The 21,242-nt window shown below is 51.5% G+C and overlaps 1 protein-coding gene across 3 annotated transcripts in view; it reads left to right on the top strand.

The window, feature by feature from the left end:
• Positions 1–21,242, top strand: part of NADK2 (NAD kinase 2, mitochondrial) — a 690,519-nt gene that overhangs the window by 294,415 nt on the left and 374,862 nt on the right. For all 3 annotated transcript variants that reach the window (XM_085631046.1, XM_085631045.1, XM_085631044.1), the window contains exons 4-5: positions 9,264–9,345; positions 9,616–9,699. In XM_085631046.1, the coding sequence (XP_085487172.1) occupies positions 9,264–9,345; positions 9,616–9,699 (166 nt within the window). The remainder of the gene's footprint in view (positions 1–9,263; positions 9,346–9,615; positions 9,700–21,242) is intronic.

Genomic DNA, 21,242 nt, shown 5'->3' with positions numbered 1-21,242 from the left:
TATCACGAAACTCACTGAACATTATGCACGAACTAAGCATGACATTAACGACCTCTACTGGACAGTTATTGAGCAAATAAAACCAGGAAGTAGGTCCACTAACACCTTATTTGAAAAAGAACCGAGATGAATTTACCGTCTTTCCACTCACACGCAGGGTTTTAATGATAATATCCCCTGGGGTTCGATACTCAGACATTAGATGCCTCATTTCCATTCTTGTAGACATCAATTTGTAACCCCCCCTTCTTTACCATCAGTCCTGTTGAGTGGGTTGTGGGGTTTTCCTAAGAATGATTCTACATTCTGAAGAGTATTGTTTTGGGTTTATTGCTTTTAGCTCCCCAAACACCCCCCCCCCCCCCTTTTTCGCCTTTGCGAGATTGCCTACAAGGAGGCTGTTACCTATTTGCTTTCGTCTTTCACGAGCTCCTAAAAAACTCTGGCCCTTTTGAAGAATTATTATTCTTACCGAGAGTGGATCCGTTTATGCGCAAGAGTACTATGGCCATCCGCCCCCCCTTTTCTAACACTAAAGGAACCAGTGAGCAAGGGCAGAAACACTTAGCCATGTATTTTGTGAGTCCTGCGAGAATCTATCTACGAATGGTAACGCACCTCGACATTGCCTATAAGTTTTCATTGTCTTTACATTTGATATCTACTTGACCAGCTTATTAGGCACGATAAGTGTTTCGTTATATCCAATTCTGGTGATGCTTTGAGTGCTTTTTGAGCTTCCTGACTGCTCGCCTGTCTGTTTAGTCACTCTGGCTTACCCTGCATGTTCAGTTTGATGACTTTTACTATGCCATTGTGGCAATGACTACCGTTGAACCTTTTGGTGCTTCATTTATTTATGTATTTCCTTATTTGCGATCTTACCCTGTTGGATTGATAATGAATAGACCGCCCTTTGAAATCACCCGAGCGGTCTAGCTTTTTTCAGCCACACGCATTTACGACATCGACGATGTCAGCGTGTTTACGTAACGTATACGCAAGCGGAACACTTTCTATTTCATCCTCCCGTCCGAGGGGTCCGGCAACATTCGAGTCCTTCGGAGGGATGAAGTAGGTGTCCCGCGGGTTGAAGGCTTTGGCGTAGTAAGTAGAGTGTACAGCACCACCCCTATTACGTTATTGTATCGGAAGTCGGACAATCTTCACTTTCGATAATTTTTCTTACAACTCTCTCTCAGTTTTTCCTTGTTCAGAGTGTGACTACAAGTCTCGCCCCCCTACCAGGACTCATGGTGTGATGGGCAATTGCACCACACGTAAGCGTCAATCCTAAACCAATACTTATTCTTTTCGTTTTCGCACCACTACTAAATCAAGTATGATAAGCCCTACGTTTTTCAACTATTCCTTAAGTCTACTATGTCGCCTCCCTTTTTCAGCACAAAATGTGGCGCTGGATTATGTCGATGGCGCTTTGCTCGGTTATCAGTTTAAGCCATATGTAACAGACCTCCCATCTGATATACCTTGAGCTAGGCCCTTTCGTCTGAACACATGAGTGCTCTTACCAAGTTCACTAGTGATACTGCCACTATAGTTCTCTTATCAACTGAGTATGCCTGCATGGACTGAGAATTTCTAGACCTATTCAGTTGTTTTGGTACACTATGCCTGAGAAATGAGTGGAGAGTACTTTATAGATATATCTACTCCCTATATAGGTTGTCCATTTGTCAATATTTATGTTGTGCATCACTGTTCGTTTGTCTTCTCATTGTGTTTTGTTTCAACAGAATTTCAAAACCGCTTTCAGAAATCCTGAAGGCTACATTCAAACCGTAAGTATTTGTATTTGTATTTTATTCTTGTAGAGCGCTACTGTCACCCAACGGGTATCCTGGCGCTAGACTGAGATGGTGGAAGAAACTTTTAACCGTTCAGGTAGCCGCATGCAGACCACGAGAGAGCCGAGGTCGGCCAGTAAATGCAGGAATAGGAGATCAGGAGATCAAGGGCTTCTCCCTAGGGAATAGCCAGATTTTCAAGCTGTGCCTAAAGTTCATCAAAGAGTTGGCCTGTCTAATATTCAAAGGAAGATCATTCCAGTACCGTGCTGCCACTGTGCTAAAGGCCCTGCCCCCCACCCTGCCAGTAGTTAACAGAAAGGCATTTGAAGAGCGCAGCATCCTTTGAGGCTTATACCAGGACAGTTTCTCTTGCAGGGAGGTCGAGCCGAGGCCGTGTGCCGCTTTATAAGCAATGCATAGGGCTTTAAAGCTGACCCTTTCCTTTATAGGAAGCCAGTGGAGCTCTTGTAGCGCCATCGTGGTTGAAGATCCGCGTTTCTTATTCAGCGCTAGTTTGGCTGCCATAGACTGGACCCTCTGCAAACTCTGGAAGATGTAAAGAGGAGCTCCTAGGTACAGAGAGTTGCAGTAGTCCAGCCTGCTCAAGATGATGCTGCGTACCACCAAAGGTCTATTCTCTGCTGGCAGAAGCGGTAAAATCTGTCGTAGGGCTTTCAAGAGAGCAAAGTAGACCCCCACTGTTTTTTTTAGCTTGAGAGGCCATTTGAAGATTGTTATCGAACATAACCCCCAGATTCCACACTGTTGCCACAGGAAAAATGGGTTCCGCCTCTGGGGTCAGTCTGAGATCATAAGGCATGTCACGTACTCCAGCAGCGGAACAGTAGATCACCTCTGTTTTGCCTCCATTGAACTGCAGTGAGTTGGCCCTAAGCCAGTCCGAAGTCTGGCGCATACATATCTGGAAGTCATCCATAGTCAAAGCACCCTTCCCCTCCAATGAGAACACCAATTGGGTGTCGTCTGCATAGTTGACCAAGTCGACCCCATGCGACTTGATTATAGAGATCAATGGCTGCAGGTAAATATTAAAGAGGATGGGGCTAATGGCCGACCCCTGAGGGACCCCATGCTCTACCAGGGTCTTGCTGGAGGTGAAGGGGGACAAGGTGACCACCTGTTGTCTCCCAGTAAGGTAGGATTGCATCCATCTCCTGGCACGTCCCTTAACTCCCAGAAGTTCCAATCTGTTCAACAGGATTCGGTGGTTAACCGTGTTGAATACGGCGGACATATCTAAGAGGACCAATACAGATGAAAGGCCTCTGTCCGCCCGCATCCGCAGATTGTCTAGCACGGTGACCAGAGCCGTCTCCGTTCCATGACCTGGCCGGAAGCCAAACTGACTCCTATCCAGAAGATGGAACTCTTCAAGATACCCTGAAAGAGACCTACTCACTACCTTTTCAAGAATTTTTATAGGAAAAGGCAGCAAGGAGATAGGTCGAAAACTAGAGGGGTCTTCTGGGTCCAGAGATGGCTTCTTTAGTAGGGGAGTGACCACTGCCAGCTTCCATGCTTCAGGCACCACCCCATCCTCCAAGGATTGGCAGCATATCTGCCGCATCCGGGGAAGCAGTGCCTGTGCATGTTCTTTCCAGATCTTATTAGGTAAGGGGTCTAGCGGAGACCCTGACCTCACATTCTGTGCACAGCAGTTAAACAGCTCATCTGTGAGTGGTGTAAAATGCTCCAGAGAGGTTGCCACCCCTGGTTCTTCCACCGGTCTCTGACTATAAGTATTTTGGGGGGAGACGGCACTCAGCGAGAGACCCCCAACAATTTTTGAAAGTTTCTCCACAAAATGGGAGGCAATTTTGTCACATAGTGCCTGTGAGGCCACCACTTTATTTCCCAGACTAGCGGGGGTAGAGAGATCTCTAACGATCTTAAAGAGAGCTCTGGCGCTATTCGATGAAGACAAGATGGTTTTGGCAAAAAAGTCAGCCTTGGCTTTAACGATCAGCTCCTTGTACCTAGCTAGCACCCCTTTGAAAGCCTCTTTGTCATGCTCGGCATAGTGCCTGCGCCATTTCCTCTCTGCCAGCCGACAGGACCTGCGAGTAGTGCTCAGCTCTTCAGTAAACCATGGTGCAGAATGTTTAGTTTTGACCTTCAGGCGCTTCAGAGGCACGTGCTGATTCAATACTTCGTAGATGTAATTATGGTAGACGATAATTTGTACCCACTGATTCGTGAGGATCAAAAGGAGGCAGATTTTGAAAAAGCGGCTCCGTCCGACTTTTCATAAGTTTAGCCCAGTCTCTCCCCATGCGGTATGTTACGGGGGAGGGCCTAGTTGCTTCTCCAGCAGGTATGCGAATCTGAAACTGGATCAGCGAGTGATCAGTCCAAGTCTGGGGTAGAATGTTGGTCACCTCAGTTTCATTACAGTCTGCAAACAGAAGATCCAGAATGTGCCCCCCTTGATGGTTGGGTTGTTGGACCAGCTGATGCAGATTGCAACTTTCACAGGTTTCCCTGAGGTCTCTTAGGTGGCCATCTAAACTGCCATTAAGTTTTAGCGGTTCCAGACACCACTGGTCAGGGTGCGCCTTAGCGAGCGCATACCGCCGTGGTAGTCCACAAAAGGTCCTGACGAATGCTTCACGTATTATCTCCAGGAGCAGAAACATGTTGACCAATTATCACTTTTGATTAGGACGTAGCTGGTTCAAATAGTCACCAGAGTACACACGTCCACCTCCCCTCTTTTAACCGTGTCCAGTTTGCCATTATTAAAGTTATTTTTGGTTAAAATTGTGACACCTTTTTAAAACCTGCACCTTCACAATTTGCATTGTCTTCACCCAAACCAGCTCCGCTGTAAATCAGGCGTCGTAGCACACCGGAGAGGCACTCTGTCTTTCCGGTGGGAACCCGATGATGAAGCATGTCCCCAACTAGGTTGGTGAGTGAGGGTTCTTTTTAAACACAGTGATTCACTTCCTCTTAACTTCTCTGTTACTTCTCAGTCTTTGACGGATACACTCTTCTTTTGTTTAATTATACTAGCCCAGGGGGATTAAGAGTGGCTCCTAAAATTTCCCTCCCTATCTTGTTGAGTTATAATCTTTCAGTCTAGCCACATCCTCCACCACTCCAACTCTAGAAACACTTGCTCTGTTCCATTACAACAATGCTGCCTATCACAGACTCCTGAACTGATCGAAAGTTATCTTTGAAGCTGGAGAACTCTTTGAACACAACAAAAGCATTAAAAGTTGCTAAATTGAAAAGATGCATGACCAACTTCTTATACCAAATGTAAGCCTTCCGAATAGCAGTGGAAGGGTCAGACCTCTGATCTACTCTATCCACACCACCCATGTGCTTATTGTAGTCTACAGTGCACACAGGTTTGCGCACTTCGGCAACCTGACACTAAACAGCCACAGGTGAAGTACTTTCATCATGGGTGGTAGTCAGCATGTACACATCCCTCCTGTCCACAAATTTCACAGCTAGCAGTTCATCACTACGCAAGGAACTGCACTGTCCCCTCTGAAGCTTTTTGCAAACAAGCTCTTTTGGGTAACCTTTATGGTTAGAGCGGATTGTGACACAAGCAAGTGTCCACTTTGAACAGTTCCTTAAACAATTGCACAGCAGTGTAGAAACTATCTGGGTACAAATGGTTACCTTTGTTAAAAAGTCCTCTAGCAAGTTCTCACACAATTTTCTCTGAAACTCCTAAAATGGACGGACAACCAGGGAGGACAATAGTGGAATCCCTACCAGTGTACAGCCAGAAATTATAGACATATCGTGCCCTCTTGCTAGGAATGTACTGTCTAAATACCAAACCGGACCAAAGACTCATCAACCGCTATTTCTTTCCCTGGAGTATTGAACTCCGAAAATCGATCTACAAAGTGATCAAGAACAGGCTGAATCTTAAAAAGACTGTCAGTCAGGGTGATCTCGTGGCAACGCCAAAGCATTATGAACAAAATGCAGCATGCAAAGCGCAAGTAAATACCAATCGCGACTCCTAATTGCAGGAAATATAGCCATTGCAATCAATGGACTGGTAGACCAATATGAATCCATGGACTGCTTCCTTATCAAGCCCATCAAAAAAGACAAACCCAAAAACTTCATCTCATCCAGATTTGTGGGAGTCCACCGGGCAGTTTTAGAGTGGGGCCTAAGTCTGTCACTGTTGTTCCTCAAATTCTGTTCAGCATTCAAATTAGTCTGCTCAACAATCTCAGCCAAAAATACATCATTCATAAACAACTGAAAAAACTGTATAGGCAAAAAAAATTCACTCTTCACCCTGCATCACCACTAAAGGCAGGCAACATCGGCTGCACAGTGACTGGATCAACCCAGAGTCCAGCACTTCCAATAGGAAGCCTTGCAGCCTCAGGATGCAATCCATATGCCTCTTGCAGCAATATCGACATATCAGTGTCCTTCTCTAAAACAGGCACTTCATCCGCACTGAGAGTAGCTTAATCCGCACTGAGAGTAGCTTCATCATCCTAGGATTACTCGTGGACAGAAATCTCACTGCCAGAATCTTGCGCTTCCTCCTCCCCCTCAGAAGCACTGTCAGTCTCATAATCCTGCTCAGAGGAAGATTCAAAAAGCATACCAACCACCTGCTAAGCAGTCATTCTGCGGCTAGCCATAATCCTTACTAACAAAGTTAACTTAACAACAACAAACACGTTGTAGAATAAGTAATAAACAAAATGTGGCTTTATCACAAAGACCTATATACTCAAACAATACCACTCACTTGTCAGAAGCAGATACTCACCATCACCTACTCTGCACAGACACAGCAAGGGCCAACAATATCCCACTAAAAAAGAAAAGAAAATTACACATAAGACAACCTAAAAGACATCGCAAAAAATGTCAGGCTCAAAACACTAAATATGCTGCTGTTATGACACCACTTACAAAAGTTCAATCATGCATGACAATAATACTCATTTGGAGTAAACACAACACATAACTTTTTTCTTACCAAATAAATGCAACTATTGAAAACTGCTGGAACTGCATACAAGAACAAAAAGTTTTGCACTGGAGTCTATGCACTAATTTTGTGATACCATACATATTTGTAGGTCGTGGCGTGTTGCTATGTTTTTAGAAAAGCTTTGCCTCGAATGTAAATGCATGCCTCTGAATTGGTTTGAGATGGATTGGGTTGCGGGATGGATTGGTATAATTGACATAACACCAGTCCCTGAAGTAGTCATCAGTTCATGTCAGGGTAGCTGGGAAGTGTCTTCCACAGGGGGACTACTGATGTACATGTTCTTGCCCTTGACCTTCACAGAATGATTGTTCACTCACTGTCACTACAGTTTCTTTTGTTTAGTTGTAGAAGTTTTCAATTTGTTTAGAGATATTTACAGTTATAATGACCTCATGTCCTGAGTGTAGTTTTTACCCACTATCAATCTGCATTTGTAAAACGCATCACTATCTACCCAAGGGGTATCTGATGCTGCCATGTCCCTATTGAAAAGCAGGTCTTGAATCTCTTCCTGAAGTTTGTCAGGGATGGTGCTGTTCTGAGGTGTAGGGGCAAGTTGTTCCAGGTCTTGGTGGCAATGTAGGAGAAGGAACGGCCCCCACTATGGATGTTGGGAGGGGGGGGGGGGGCGAGTGTGGAGGAATTCAGGTGTCTGGTGGGTTGACGGAAGTACAGACAATGATTGATGTAGGATGGTCCTGTATTGTGGAAGGCTTTGTAGGTATGCTTGAGGGTCTTGAACTGGCATCTCTTCCAAATGGGGAGCCAGTTGAGGTTTCTGAGGGTGGTGTGTGAACGTTTGGGAAGGTCCTTGATGAGTCGAGCTGCAGCGTTCTGTATGGTCTGAAGTCTTCTGAGCTGAGGACCTGGTTGGGCATGCCGGTGTGTAGAGTGTTGCCATAGTCGAGGCGGCTGGTGATGAGGAGCAGTAACAGTTCTATTGTTGATTGAGATCCATCTGAAGATTCTGCTGAGCATGCAAAGTGTGTGGCAGCAGGAGGAGGTGACTGCATTGACTTGTCATTTCTTGGTCAATTTGCTGTTGAGGATGATCCCTAGGTTGCACACATGGTCTGTTGGTGTTGAAGTTGGTCTGAGTTCAGCTGGCCACCAGCTGTGGTCCCAGGCGGAGGTGGTGTTCCTGAAGATCAGTACTTCGGTCATGTCGGAGTAGAGTCTGAGGCAGTTGTTTCTCATCTGGTTGTCTACATTGATCTTAGCGTTGGAGAAGTTGGTTTTGGTGTTGGTGGGGTCATCGATAAACAAGAGGATTAGATGGATGTTTTCTACATAAGAGATTATGTTGAGGCCGTGGGATCTGACGACTTCTGCAAGGGGGCGGGAGGTCATGTAGGTGTTGAACAAGGTGGGGCTGAGGGATGATCTTTGGGTATGCTGCATATGATGTCCTTTGGTGTGGCTGTGAAGGGAGGCAGCCAAATGCTCTGTGTGCGTTCTGTAAGGAAGGAGATGATCCACTTGAGGGCGTCTTGCAATAAGTATGAACCGTCTTGTTAATTTTATATATACATTGTCATGTTAGGATATATTTGTCTGAATACTGCTCTATACATAATGTTGATGTTGTATTTTTGACCAGATTACATTATACCCATGTTCAGTGGTTTACTAAGTTGAAAAGAAAAGTGTATGTGTATAATATAAAGCTGTTGGAACTTGGATTCAGCTATTATCAGCTCTATTCCAGCACTGCACACAGTACCACCCTGTCATTTAGGAAGTTGAAGTTTGCTTAAACTGGTGGTATCACCCTCAATCACTGTGAATGCAGTGCAGCCCAAAGTAAATGTAAATGTAAATTGATACTTGTATAGCGCACTACTCACCCGCAAGGGTCTCAAGGCGCTTGTACGAATACCGCTGTGGAACCCATCCTGGCTTTCCCTGTGAGGCGTCCACTCCTGGGCACCCCCAAGGTGGAGGCCAGGCATCCTTAGCGTTGTGGGGGCCGTTGTGGAGATTAAGCAAGCTATTGCCCAGAGTTGCAGAGTGGGACTCCATGATTGGAATGGCACCGAGGTGAGAATTATCAGGTCCGTGGAATTTTTGAGCTCAAGACCCGCCGAGGCGGGGAATTGAACCCTGGTCCCGGGCTAGATCTCTGCATCAGGGTTTGCCGCTCCAATCATTGAGCCACACTTCTCAATGATTGGAGCGAGTGAGTGCCATTGAAAGGGCAGGGCTGCAAAACATGGACAATCACCATGTGTCTTTATAAATAATGAGGCAAATGTTTGCCCTCTACCTATAAATAGCTGATCTTTAAGTTTTTAGCCTTAAAGTCGAAAGATTTATCTATGATTTTATGAAGTTGTCTTTGTTGTATTTTGCAGTGAATTCTAAATGAGTATATCTTTGCTTGTTTAAAGAGAAATACATAGTTGTAATATAAATGTCTTTTAATTCAGGTGACGGTACCATGCTACTTGCTGCCAGCAAGGTGTTGGACAGACTTAAACCTGTTATTGGTGTAAACACAGACCCAGAAAGGTAGAAAATCAAACCTGTATTTGGGGATGGAAATTAAGTTATTTACTGTTAAAGGTTTTATTTATAGTTACAAAGGCTTGATCGTGAATACATTTGTGTAAATGAATAGCTTTTGTGTATTAGGAAGGCCATCTTTTTGTGTATAAAATGTGCTAGACTACTTGAGTCTTCTATAATTCTGACTTAATAGGACTCATTACAGTAAATTGTTCCTGACCATATTAAACACGTACCAATTTCTTTTTTTCGTTATTACTTTCCTGAAAAAAGGTCTGAAGGCCATCTGTGTCTTCCTGTGAGATATACATACTCATTTCCAGAAGCACTGCATAAACTTTACCGTGGTGAGTTCAGGTAAGCTACTGTTAGTAAACATTTTTGCCTAACAATCAATTCCAAGACCAATAGTTAATAACACTGGCAGTGCTATTGAGAAGAAAATATCATTTGTTAGTTAACCCAGAGTGTGGAGAATGCTTAATAGTCTTAGAAACTTATAAGTGTAAAGAGTGTTAATATCTGAAGTATGATCGAGCCCAACAAATGTATAGGTGGTTTGAGCTTTAAGAGTGATGCTGTCCTCCAGAGATCATGTTGAAAAAAATACCATAGGTTCTGGAGAGGCACACAAGAAAAATGTCTATTTGTGATACTGACATTTCAGAATCTATAGGTATTCATTTTCACATACCCTTTCATTTGTCTTTTCATTGCTTTTTTATGTTGTCCCATCAAAATATTATTTATTGTTTATGGCTAGTCTTTCTGGTTTTCATTTTAAATTTATTGTGCCCAAAAATCTTATAACGCAAGACAGCAGAACTAGACCTGATTCAAATGCTCATACAGTTCTGCTGTTGCTCAGGGTGCACAAACTTTACTGGTTCGGAAAACAAATTGCATATTCCAGCCTTACAGGCTCATGTTGTGGACAGCAGTAGTGATTTCACAAACTATTTACCAATATAAATAATCAAATGGCCAGAGTGAGGATTTAAAGCAAGCAATCTCTTGCACCAAGGAAACCTCCGCAGTGAGTCACAAAATGAATCATCACTAGTGTATCTGGTTTAAAAAACGTTTTGAATGTCGTTTTGTTCTAAAAAAAAAAAAAAAAAATCAGCCTATAGGTTTGACATTTCATACATTTTGCTACCAAGGTCCGGATTACAATTTGTGAGGAGAAATCCTGGTTGGAATTCTACTCCGCCTAATGCTCAGTGGCTAGGACACCAGACCACATTTTACAAGTCAGCTTGCTTTGGGAAAGAGTTGTATTGCAGTCTGACCAATTCTCCAGCCCCCACCGACCCTCAACCAAGGCATGGGAGCAGCATGTAATGCTCCCCCCTGCCAAGTGACCTAGACCACTCCCTTCTGCCTCCGGCCCCAACCCTTTCCCACACAGATTTGTGGTGTGGCTGCCAAAGACATTGTGGTTTCCCAAACAAATACAGGGCATTAGAGCCTGTCCATTCCTTACCATCAGTTTGCTTTTACTAATTTGCTCACTTCTTATTCGTGTCCCATCTTTCATCTTGTGTTTGTCCTTCCTATATTGCATAGCCTCTTTATCATCTCTTTTCTTTTTGGTTAAGCACTCCCCATGAATGCACATGTTTTCCAGCTGTCTCCCTTCTTTACCCTGCACTCCTTTTTACTCACTGTCACCTGTGTGTCACCTTGCCATCCTCCATATAGCACTTATTCTTTTGTCCTTCCCCTGTTTTTTCGCATGTGTGCTTCACCCCCACAGCTCCACGTTTCTATTGCCCATTGCTTCTCTTCCCCACTTTGCCTGCTATGTTGCTGCCGTCACTCCTACCCTCAGTGTTGCTCCACCCACGCCCTTGGTGTTGCTCACCTCTACAGTGGCGTAACGAAACTTGAGGGGGCCCCCCTGCAAAGCACAACAAGGGCAGCTTTGCCCCCCCCCCACCCCACCCCCCGGAAGCGCCGAGCCTTTGCCCAACTAACGGGTCAAAATTCGGCACAGGAGGTCAAAGTTCAGAACAGATCTTTGGGACAAAAGGTACGTTTTACAGAATCATCGGAGGAGGTCGTACAATAGTATATAAGTAAGCCAATCCATATCCAAACATATTCAACCATTTGCAAACCTATCCATCATGTATCCTTCCATCTATCATTTCACTCATCCATCCCTCCACCACCCTTTCACTCATCCATCCATTATCCATCCATCCACCCTTTCACCCTATCCATCTGTACACTCATTCATCCACTCTTCCACCCATCCATCCACCCAGTCTCTCATCCTTTCACCCTTTCAGTCATCCATCCATCCATCCTCCTTTACTCTCCCCATCGACCCTTTCACTTAGCCTTCCTTCCACCCACCCATCTACTCATCCACTCCTCAATCCATCCATTGACCCTATTACTCATCCATACTTTCTCTCATCCATCTATCCTTTCACTCATCTATCTATCCTTTCAGTCATCTATCCATCCTTTTGTCCATCGACCCTCCCTTTCACATATCTATCCATCCTTTTGTCCATCTATCCTCCCTTTCACTCACTCATCCATCCTTACATCCACCCTTTCACTCATCCATCCATTCACCCTTTCACTTATCAATTCATCAATCCATCATTTCACTCACTCATCCATCCACCACTCATCCACCCACCCATCATCCCACCCACCCATCATCCCACCCACCCACCATACCCACCATCCCACCCCACCCACCATCCCACCCACCCCACCCACCCCACCCACCCAACCCACCCTCCATCCCACCCACCCCACCCACCCAACCCACCCTCCCACCCACCCTCCCACCCACCCACCATCCCACCCACCCTCCCACCCACCCACCATCCCACCATCCCATCATCCCACCCACCCACCATCCCATCATCCCACCCACCCACCATCCCACCAGCCCATCATCCCACCCACCCACCATCCCATCATCCCACCCACCCACCCATCACCCCACTCACCCACCCATCACCCCACCCACCCACCCATCACCCCACCCACCCACCCACCCACCCATCACCCCACCCACCCACCCACCCACCCATCACCCCACCCATCCACCCATCACCCCACCCACCCACCCACCCACCACCCCACCCACCCACCCACCCACCACCCCATACCCACCCATCACCCCACCCACCCACCCACCCATCATCCCACCCACCCACCCACCCATCATCCCACCCACCCATCATCCCACCCACCCACCCACCACCCATCATCCCACCCACCCACCCATCATCCCACCCACCCACCCACCATCCCACCCACCCACCCACCATCCCACCCACCCACCATCCCACCCACCCACCCACCCACCATCCCACCCACCCACCCACCCACCCATCATCCCACCCACCCACCCATCATCCCACCCACCCACCCACCCATCATCCCACCCACCCACCATCCCACCCACCCACTCACTCATCATCCCACCCACCCACTCACTCATCATCCCACCCACCCACCCACTCGTCATCCCGCCCGCCCACTCGTCATCCCGCCCGCCCACTCGTCATCCCGCCCGCCCACTCGTCATCCCGCCCGCCCACTCGTCATCCCGCCCGCCCACTCGTCATCCCGCCCGCCCACTCGTCATCCCGCCCGCCCACTCGTCATCCCGCCCGCCCACTCGTCATCCCGCCCGCCCACTCGTCATCCCGCCCGCCCACTCGTCATCCCGCCCGCCCACTCGTCATCCCGCCCGCCCACTCGTCATCCCGCCCGCCCACTCGTCATCCCGCCCGCCCACTCGTCATCCCGCCCGCTCACTCGTCATCCCGCCCGCTCACTCGTCATCCCGCCCGCTCACTCGTCATCCCGCCCGCTCACTCGTCATCCCGCCCGCTCACTCGTCATCCCGCCCGCTCACTCGTCATCCCGCCCGCTCACTCGTCATCCCGCCCGCTCACTCGTCATCCCGCCCGCTCACTCGTCATCCCGCCCGCTCACTCGTCATCCCGCCCGCTCACTCGTCATCCCGCCCGCTCACTCGTCATCCCGCCCGCTCACTCGTCATCCCGCCCGCTCACTCGTCATCCCGCCCGCTCACTCGTCATCCCGCCCGCTCACTCGTCATCCCGCCCGCTCACTCGTCATCCCGCCCGCTCACTCGTCACCCCGCCCGCTCACTCGTCACCCGGCCCGCTCACTCGTCACCCGGCCGCTCACTCGTCACCCGGCCCGCTCACTCGTCACCCGGCCCGCTCACTCGTCACCCGGCCCGCTCACTCGTCACCCGGCCCGCTCACTCGTCCCCCGGCCCACTCACTCGTCACCCGGCCCGCTCACTCGTCACCCGGCCCGCTCACTCGTCACCCGGCCCGCTCACTCGTCACCCGGCCCACTCACTCGTCACCCGGCCCGCTCACTCGTCACCCGGCCCGCTCACTCGTCACCCGGCCCGCTCACTCGTCACCCGGCCCACTCACTCGTCACCCGGCCCACTCACTCGTCACCCGGCCCACTCACTCGTCACCCGGCCCACTCACTCGTCACCCGGCCCACTCACTCGTCACCCGGCCCACTCACTCGTCACCCGGCCCACTCACTCGTCACCCGGCCCACTCACTCGTCACCCGGCCCACTCACTCGTCACCCGGCCCACTCACTCGTCCCCCGGCCCACTCACTCGTCCCCCGGCCCACTCACTCGTCCCCCGGCCCACTCACTCGTCCCCCGGCCCACTCACTCGTCCCCCGGCCCACTCACTCGTCCCCCGGCCCACTCACTCGTCCCCCGGCCCACTCACTCGTCCCCCGGCCCACTCACTCGTCCCCCGGCCCACTCACTCGTCCCCCGGCCCACTCACTCGTCCCCCGGCCCACTCACTCGTCCCCCGGCCCACTCACTCGTCCCCCGGCCCACTCACTCGTCCCCCGGCCCACTCACTCGTCCCCCGGCCCACTCACTCGTCCCCCGGCCCACTCACTCGTCCCCCGGCCCACTCACTCGTCCCCCGGCCCACTCACTCGTCCCCCGGCCCACTCACTCGTCCCCCGGCCCACTCACTCGTCCCCCGGCCCACTCACTCGTCCCCCGGCCCACTCACTCGTCCCCCGGCCCACTCACTCGTCCCCCGGCCCACTCACTCGTCCCCCGGCCCACTCACTCGTCCCCCGGCCCACTCACTCGTCCCCCGGCCCACTCACTCGTCCCCCGGCCCACTCACTCGTCCCCCGGCCCACTCACTCGTCCCCCGGCCCACTCACTCGTCCCCCGGCCCACTCACTCGTCCCCCGGCCCACTCACTCGTCCCCCGGCCCACTCACTCGTCCCCCGGCCCACTCACTCGTCCCCCGGCCCACTCACTCGTCCCCCGGCCCACTCACTCGTCCCCCGGCCCACTCACTCGTCCCCCGGCCCACTCACTCGTCCCCCGGCCCACTCACTCGTCCCCCGGCCCACTCACTCGTCCCCCGGCCCACTCACTCGTCCTCCCCCGGCCCACTCACTCGTCCTCCCCCGGCCCACTCACTCGTCCTCCCCCGGCCCACTCACTCGTCCTCCCCCGGCCCACTCACTCGTCCTCCCCCGGCCCACTCACTCGTCCTCCCCCGGCCCACTCACTCGTCCTCCCCCGGCCCACTCACTCGTCCTCCCCCGGCCCACTCACTCGTCCTCCCCCGGCCCACTCACTCGTCGTCCCCCGGCCCACTCACTCGTCGTCCCCCGGCCCACTCACTCGTCGTCCCCCGGCCCACTCACTCGTCGTCCCCCGGCCCACTCACTCGTCGTCCCCCGGCCCACTCACTCGTCGTCCCCCGGCCCACTCACTCGTCGTCCCCCGGCCCACTCACTCGTCGTCCCCCGGCCCACTCACTCGTCGTCCCCCGGCCCACTCACTCGTCGTCCCCCGGCCCACTCACTCGTCGTCCCCCGGCCCACTCACTCGTCGTCCCCCGGCCCACTCACTCGTCGTCCCCCGGCCCACTCACTCGTCGTCCCCCGGCCCACTCACTCGTCGTCCCCCGGCCCACTCACTCGTCGTCCCCCGGCCCACTCACTCGTCGTCCCCCGGCCCACTCACTCGTCGTCCCCCGGCCCACTCACTCGTCGTCCCCCGGCCCACTCACTCGTCGTCCCCCGGCCCACTCACTCGTCGTCCCCCGGCCCACTCACTCGTCGTCCCCCGGCCCACTCACTCGTCGTCCCCCGGCCCACTCACTCGTCGTCCCCCGGCCCACTCACTCGTCGTCCCCCGGCCCACTCACTCGTCGTCCCCCGGCCCACTCACTCGTCGTCCCCCGGCCCACTCACTCGTCGTCCCCCGGCCCACTCACTCGTCGTCCCCCGGCCCACTCACTCGTCGTCCCCCGGCCCACTCACTCGTCGTCCCCCGGCCCACTCACTCGTCGTCCCCCGGCCCACTCACTCGTCGCCCCCCGGCCCACTCACTCGTCGCCCCCCGGCCCACTCACTCGTCGCCCCCCGGCCCACTCACTCGTCGTCCCCCGGCCCACTCACTCGTCCCCCCCCGGCCCACTCACTCGTCCCCCCCCGGCCCACTCACTCGTCCCCCCCCGGCCCACTCACTCGTCCCCCCGGCCCACTCACTCTCATTCGTCCACTCACTCGTCCCCCCGGCCCATTCCCTTTCATTCGTCCACTCACTCGTCCCCCCGGCCCATTCCCTTTCATTCGTCCACTCACTCGTCCCCCCGCCCATTCCCTTTCATTCGTCCACTCACTCGTCCCCCCGCCCATTCCCTTTCATTCGTCCACTCACTCGTCCCCCCGCCCATTCCCTTTCATTCGTCCACTCACTCGTCCAGCCAGCCATCCACCCATCCCTTCACCTACTTGTCCACCTTTTCATATTAATTATGAGCTGAGCCTTTGTCTGCAGAGTTGCAGACAGAAGAGGCCCATCAAGGACTTCGCCGTAGTCCCCTAAAGCAAGGAGCGGGGTTTGGTGTGGAAGGGTTCACTATGCAATTTGTCATAAGTCATGCATGATGCACAGTGCCAGGCCATGAGGTGACGGTGACATGGTGTTGTTTCTGGGGCTTTTAGTGGGATGAAAAATATGGGGGGTCTCTCCAAAGTGTGTGTTCGATGTAATTACGGACGGACGTGGCTAAAAACACCTAAGCTAAAAATCTGTGCTTAGTATAGTGTACCCCCCACCTCCCCTGGGGCTCTGCAGGCAACACAGACACTGCCCACCTCCCCTGGGGCACTGCAGGCAACAACTCCCCTGAGGCTCTGCAGGCAACACAGACACTGCCCACCTCCCCTGGGGCTCTGCACCCCGCACAGACACTGCCCACCTCCCCTGGGGCTCTGCACCCCGCACAGACACTGCCCACCTCCCCTGGGGCTCTGCACCCAGCACAGACACTGCCCACATCCCCTGGGGCTCTGCACCCAGCACAGACACTGCCCACCTCCCCTGGGGCTCTGCACCCAGCACAGACACTGCCCACCTCCCCTGGTGCTCTGCACCCAACACAGACACTGCCCACCTCCCCTGGGGCTCTGCAGGCAACACAGACACTGCCCTCCTCCCCTGAGGCTCTGCAGGCAACACAGACACTGCCCTCCTCCCCTGAGGCTCTGCAGGCAACACAGACACTGCCCTCCTCCCCTGAGGCTCTGCAGGCAACACAGACACTGCCCTCCTCCCCTGAGGCTCTGCAGGCAACACAGACACTGCCCTCCTCCCCTGAGGCTCTGCAGGCAACACAGACACTGCCCTCCTCCCCTGAGGCTCTGCAGGCAACACAGACATTGCCCTCCTCCCCTGGGGCTCTGCACCCAGCACAGACACTGCCCACCTCCCCTGGGGCTCTGCAGGCAACACAGACACTGCCCACCGCCCCTGGGGCTCTGCACCCAGCACACACTGCCCACCGCCCCTGGGGCTCTGCACCCAGCACACACTGCCCACCACCCCTGGGGCTCTGCACCCAGCACGCACTGCCCACCTCCCCTGGGGCTCTGCAGGCAACACAGACACTGCCCACCTCCCCTGGGGCACTGCAGGCAACAACTCCCCTGAGGCACTGCAGGCAACAACTCCCCTGAGGCTCTGCAGGCAACAACTCCCCTGAGGCTCTGCAGGCAACACAGACACTGCCCTCCTCCCCTGAGGCTCTGCAGGCAACACAGACACTGCCCTCCTCCCCTGAGGCTCTGCAGGCAACACAGACACTGCCCTCCTCCCCTGAGGCTCTGCAGGCAACACAGGCACTGCCCACCGCCCCTGTGGCTCTGCACCCAGCACAGACACTGCCCACCTCCCCTGGGGCTCTGCAGGCAACACACACTGCCCACCTCCTCTGAGGCTCTGCAGGCAACACAGACACTGCCCACCTCCCCTGAGGCTCTACACCCAGCATAGACACTGCCCACCTCCCCTGGGGCTCTGCACCCAGCACAGACACTGCCTACCTGCCTTGCTGCAATGGAGCCCACCCAGAGTCTGCCCACCTCTCCTTGGCTCTGCAGCCAATGCAGACAGGGCCAGATCCCCACATACTGCTGTGTTTGAGGGACCCTCGGGTATGACGTAAAGAGCTTCGCCATCACCACTGAACCCCCACGACATCCATGCCACCTGTCCATAAGCGGCGGATTCAGTATTAGCCCTTTCACCCCGCGCCCTGGCCGAGCCCACAGTACACCCTGCTGTTGAGAAGCATCATTAACTGTGACGGACCCGCCAGTTTAAACATTGTGCCCCTCTACCCTAAGTGGTCTTTCTTTAGTCTTTGAATAAATGTTGCGCGTGCCCCGTTGCGCTGGCTGCATCGACGAAGTCGTTGTCACGAGTACTCCTCCTTTCACTTATTAAATGTGTGAAATCTATTTAAGGCCCAAATTAGTTTACTTTCGACGTGGAACCCATGGACAGGATGTACTGCCCTGCAATATTTTAGTTTTGAAAGTTACCATAGCGAAGTGGTTCTTTTCTCAGTACCTTTCTCGACTGTGCGTGTGTCACAGGCACAGCAGCACACACTGCACTCTCCCACACGGAGACAAATAGCTGCAAAGACTGGAGCCTTCTGGTAGCAGTCGAATGATGAGGTGATCAAGGGAGGGTAAGAAGCCAAAGAACAGACAGGGAGGTGAGGCCGAGCAGCATAATACACACTGTTGGTTTTACTTTTATTGCCGGCCGGGCCCCACCATGATGCCCTCCCTGATTCCAGTCCAAATTATCTAATAATTCTGATTACCACCCCGCCACCCACTATGTATATGGTCTGGAGAGATAAATGCATCCTGTATATTTCAAGTAATAAGCCCTGAGAGCACTGTACTAGTTAGTGGTACATCAGGTGCAAACAATGTCACAAAAATCTACACATTGAGTATATTATGGGAGCCAGAAAACTCTACACCTGGTGTGGCTTAAAGCTGGCGAAGAGGGATCGAAGACCAAGTGTGGCTTAGGGTTGTGACTACGAGCTGTTCAGCGTCTTTGAAGCAGTGCCAGATAATCTTAAAGTCTGTTGTCTAAATGGTGCAGTTGGACTGATGGGTGTGGCTCCAAAGTTAAAAACAATGTACAGAAACCATATTGTGTGCAACTACAGTCTCTATCGGCAGGAGCATTTGGTGTCTCAGTGGACTAATGCGTCCACTGCAGGGACCTGTGTTTGACCTCATGGTCACAGGTTAAAATCCTGGCGGGTCCACACAGCCCTTCATCCATCGGAGTTCAATAAAATGAGTACCACTGAGTTGGTTAACAATAAACATCTGTTATTCAGCACCAAGATGCCTCCGCGTGAACGTGCGCTTTTACAAATACACGTTATGTTATCTGTAAGAGTTGTTGGTGGACAAAAACTCTCAAACTGTGCCTTGAAAAAATTGTTTAACATGTGTATTGTTATGAGCGAGAGCCATTAATCTTGTGTTCACAATATTGTTGTTATTGATGGTATCAGTGATGCCCTTGATAATGGGCCGGGTCTCACCGGTGCTGAGCACCAGCAGTTTTTTTAAAGGGGGCCCTAAAACGGGTCTCTATCCGGCTCTTTTTGTTCCCTGGCACAGGCGGTCCATTCTTTTCCGGACTGCAGTGACAGCGGGCTCATCGATGTGTGCATGCTCACACTGCTCACTAGTGGAGAAGTTACGGCATGACGTCTTGCCAGGTGAGCTTTGAAGGTAAATCCTTAAAGAGTCATTTTCTCTCTGGGTTACGCTTCTCTTTTTGAAATTCAGGAGCAGCAACATTGTGGTGGTGTCACCACGGCTTTAACTAGAAGCTTTTTCAATATTATATACAAGTCATAGTTGCTGCTTATTTATCTTATGCACTAACAACCATTGACACAGCCAATAGTCCTGACATGTTGTAGGTATGATGTTACTTGTTGTATCATATATCTGCAAAGACAAACAGCAAAATACAAGTCGGGCGGCATACTATGCTAAGCACAGACTTTTAGCCTTTGTGTTTTTAAGCCATGCCCTTAATTACAGTGGCCATGATCCTTTGGGAGAGCCCGTCCAGCCCCCCCCCCGCCCCCATTTTTTTCATCCCACTTAACCCCAGAGTAAAACTTTTGCAACTTTTTGAAGGTGTACATTTTACCTATTCTCGCTGTGCGGAGAGTGATTATTTTGAGCAGTGTCTGCATGTTTGCATCCCTAGCCTCTTTCACGCGCTGAAGGCTCTCAAAGGGATGGCCTCCAGCTGTGCGAGGTGCTGTTGGATAGTGACTAAAAACTGTGTCAAGCTTGCATCTCAGGATTGACACATGAAACACTGCCACAACATGACTGAAATCACTCTATTCCATTTCCATCACCCATCCATGCTAGAGCAGACTTTGATTATACATCCCAGTGACCCCAGCAGCTCAGTATATAAATCGGGCGGTATTCAGTATCTTTGCAACACAACCATGACCCACTAGGCTATTTTATCCAATACTGGAAATTATGACCGACAACTTGTGCAAGGTTCTCTGCAGCACATAGATTAGCGCACTGAGATAGGAGAAGACCATAGGAAGCTCTGATCTATACGTTACGCACATTACTATGCAGGATGGTACACATTAACCCAACAAGAATTGTACGATTCAGACTTATCACCAGCAGGTTACACAGGGCAAGTTTTTAATCCACCTGAGTGATCTTACTAGTATTATACTTGGATACTTGCTGGATACAAGTAGATTCCTGCAGCAGGTGCCTTAACACCATAAACTACCTTAAAATGAAATCTGCATGTGATCAATTAAGTAGCCTGAACTGCTTTACTGTTGCATTTTTCCTTGGTCTCAATTTCTTTTGGGGCAGAGGTTTAAAAATAGTGAGTACATAGGGGCAGAACTCCACTCCTAAATCCCCCCCGCCCCCAGATTTGGACGCCTTTTACCCCTCACACCCCCACCCCCTTCTAATCGATGGGTTCCAGGAGAATATATCTATTTTCATTTCCAAGGGCCTGTATGTTTCACAGTGACAATAGATAACCATGAAAATGTCCATAGTTGTACCATGACTCCGCCCCTTGAATTAGGACAAATCAGTGGTAAGGGGTGAAAGGGCAGTAGTAGCTTGCATTAAGTTAGATCGACAGGGAAAAAAACAACAGACCTCACAGAGGATGGAAAGACTAACCGCAAGCACAGCAGCAACGGTTGTACATAATAATAGCAGGACACGGAAATTGCAGCCAGCTGTAGGTGTTGAAAGCGACACATCAGCCACAGTCTTACCTGTGAAGCGGCAGCAAGTCCAGGGGCCCCCCTGGTCCGCTTTTGTTTCATTTCCACTTTTAGTCTTCCACAGTTGAATTCATCATCCCGCGCTCAGCAAGACGTGAAAGTCCCTTGTGGCCCCGCCCGGGCGTGCGCGTTCGCACCACCATTACCAACCAATTGGAGGCCGCGGTACCAAAACGC

This window comes from Triturus cristatus, chromosome 2_1 (genome assembly GCF_964204655.1).
Source record: "Triturus cristatus chromosome 2_1, aTriCri1.1, whole genome shotgun sequence".
Lineage (NCBI taxonomy): Eukaryota > Metazoa > Chordata > Amphibia > Caudata > Salamandridae > Triturus > Triturus cristatus.
The sequence above is the reverse complement of the archived record's forward strand: the minus strand, read 5'-3'. Positions and strand labels throughout refer to the sequence as shown.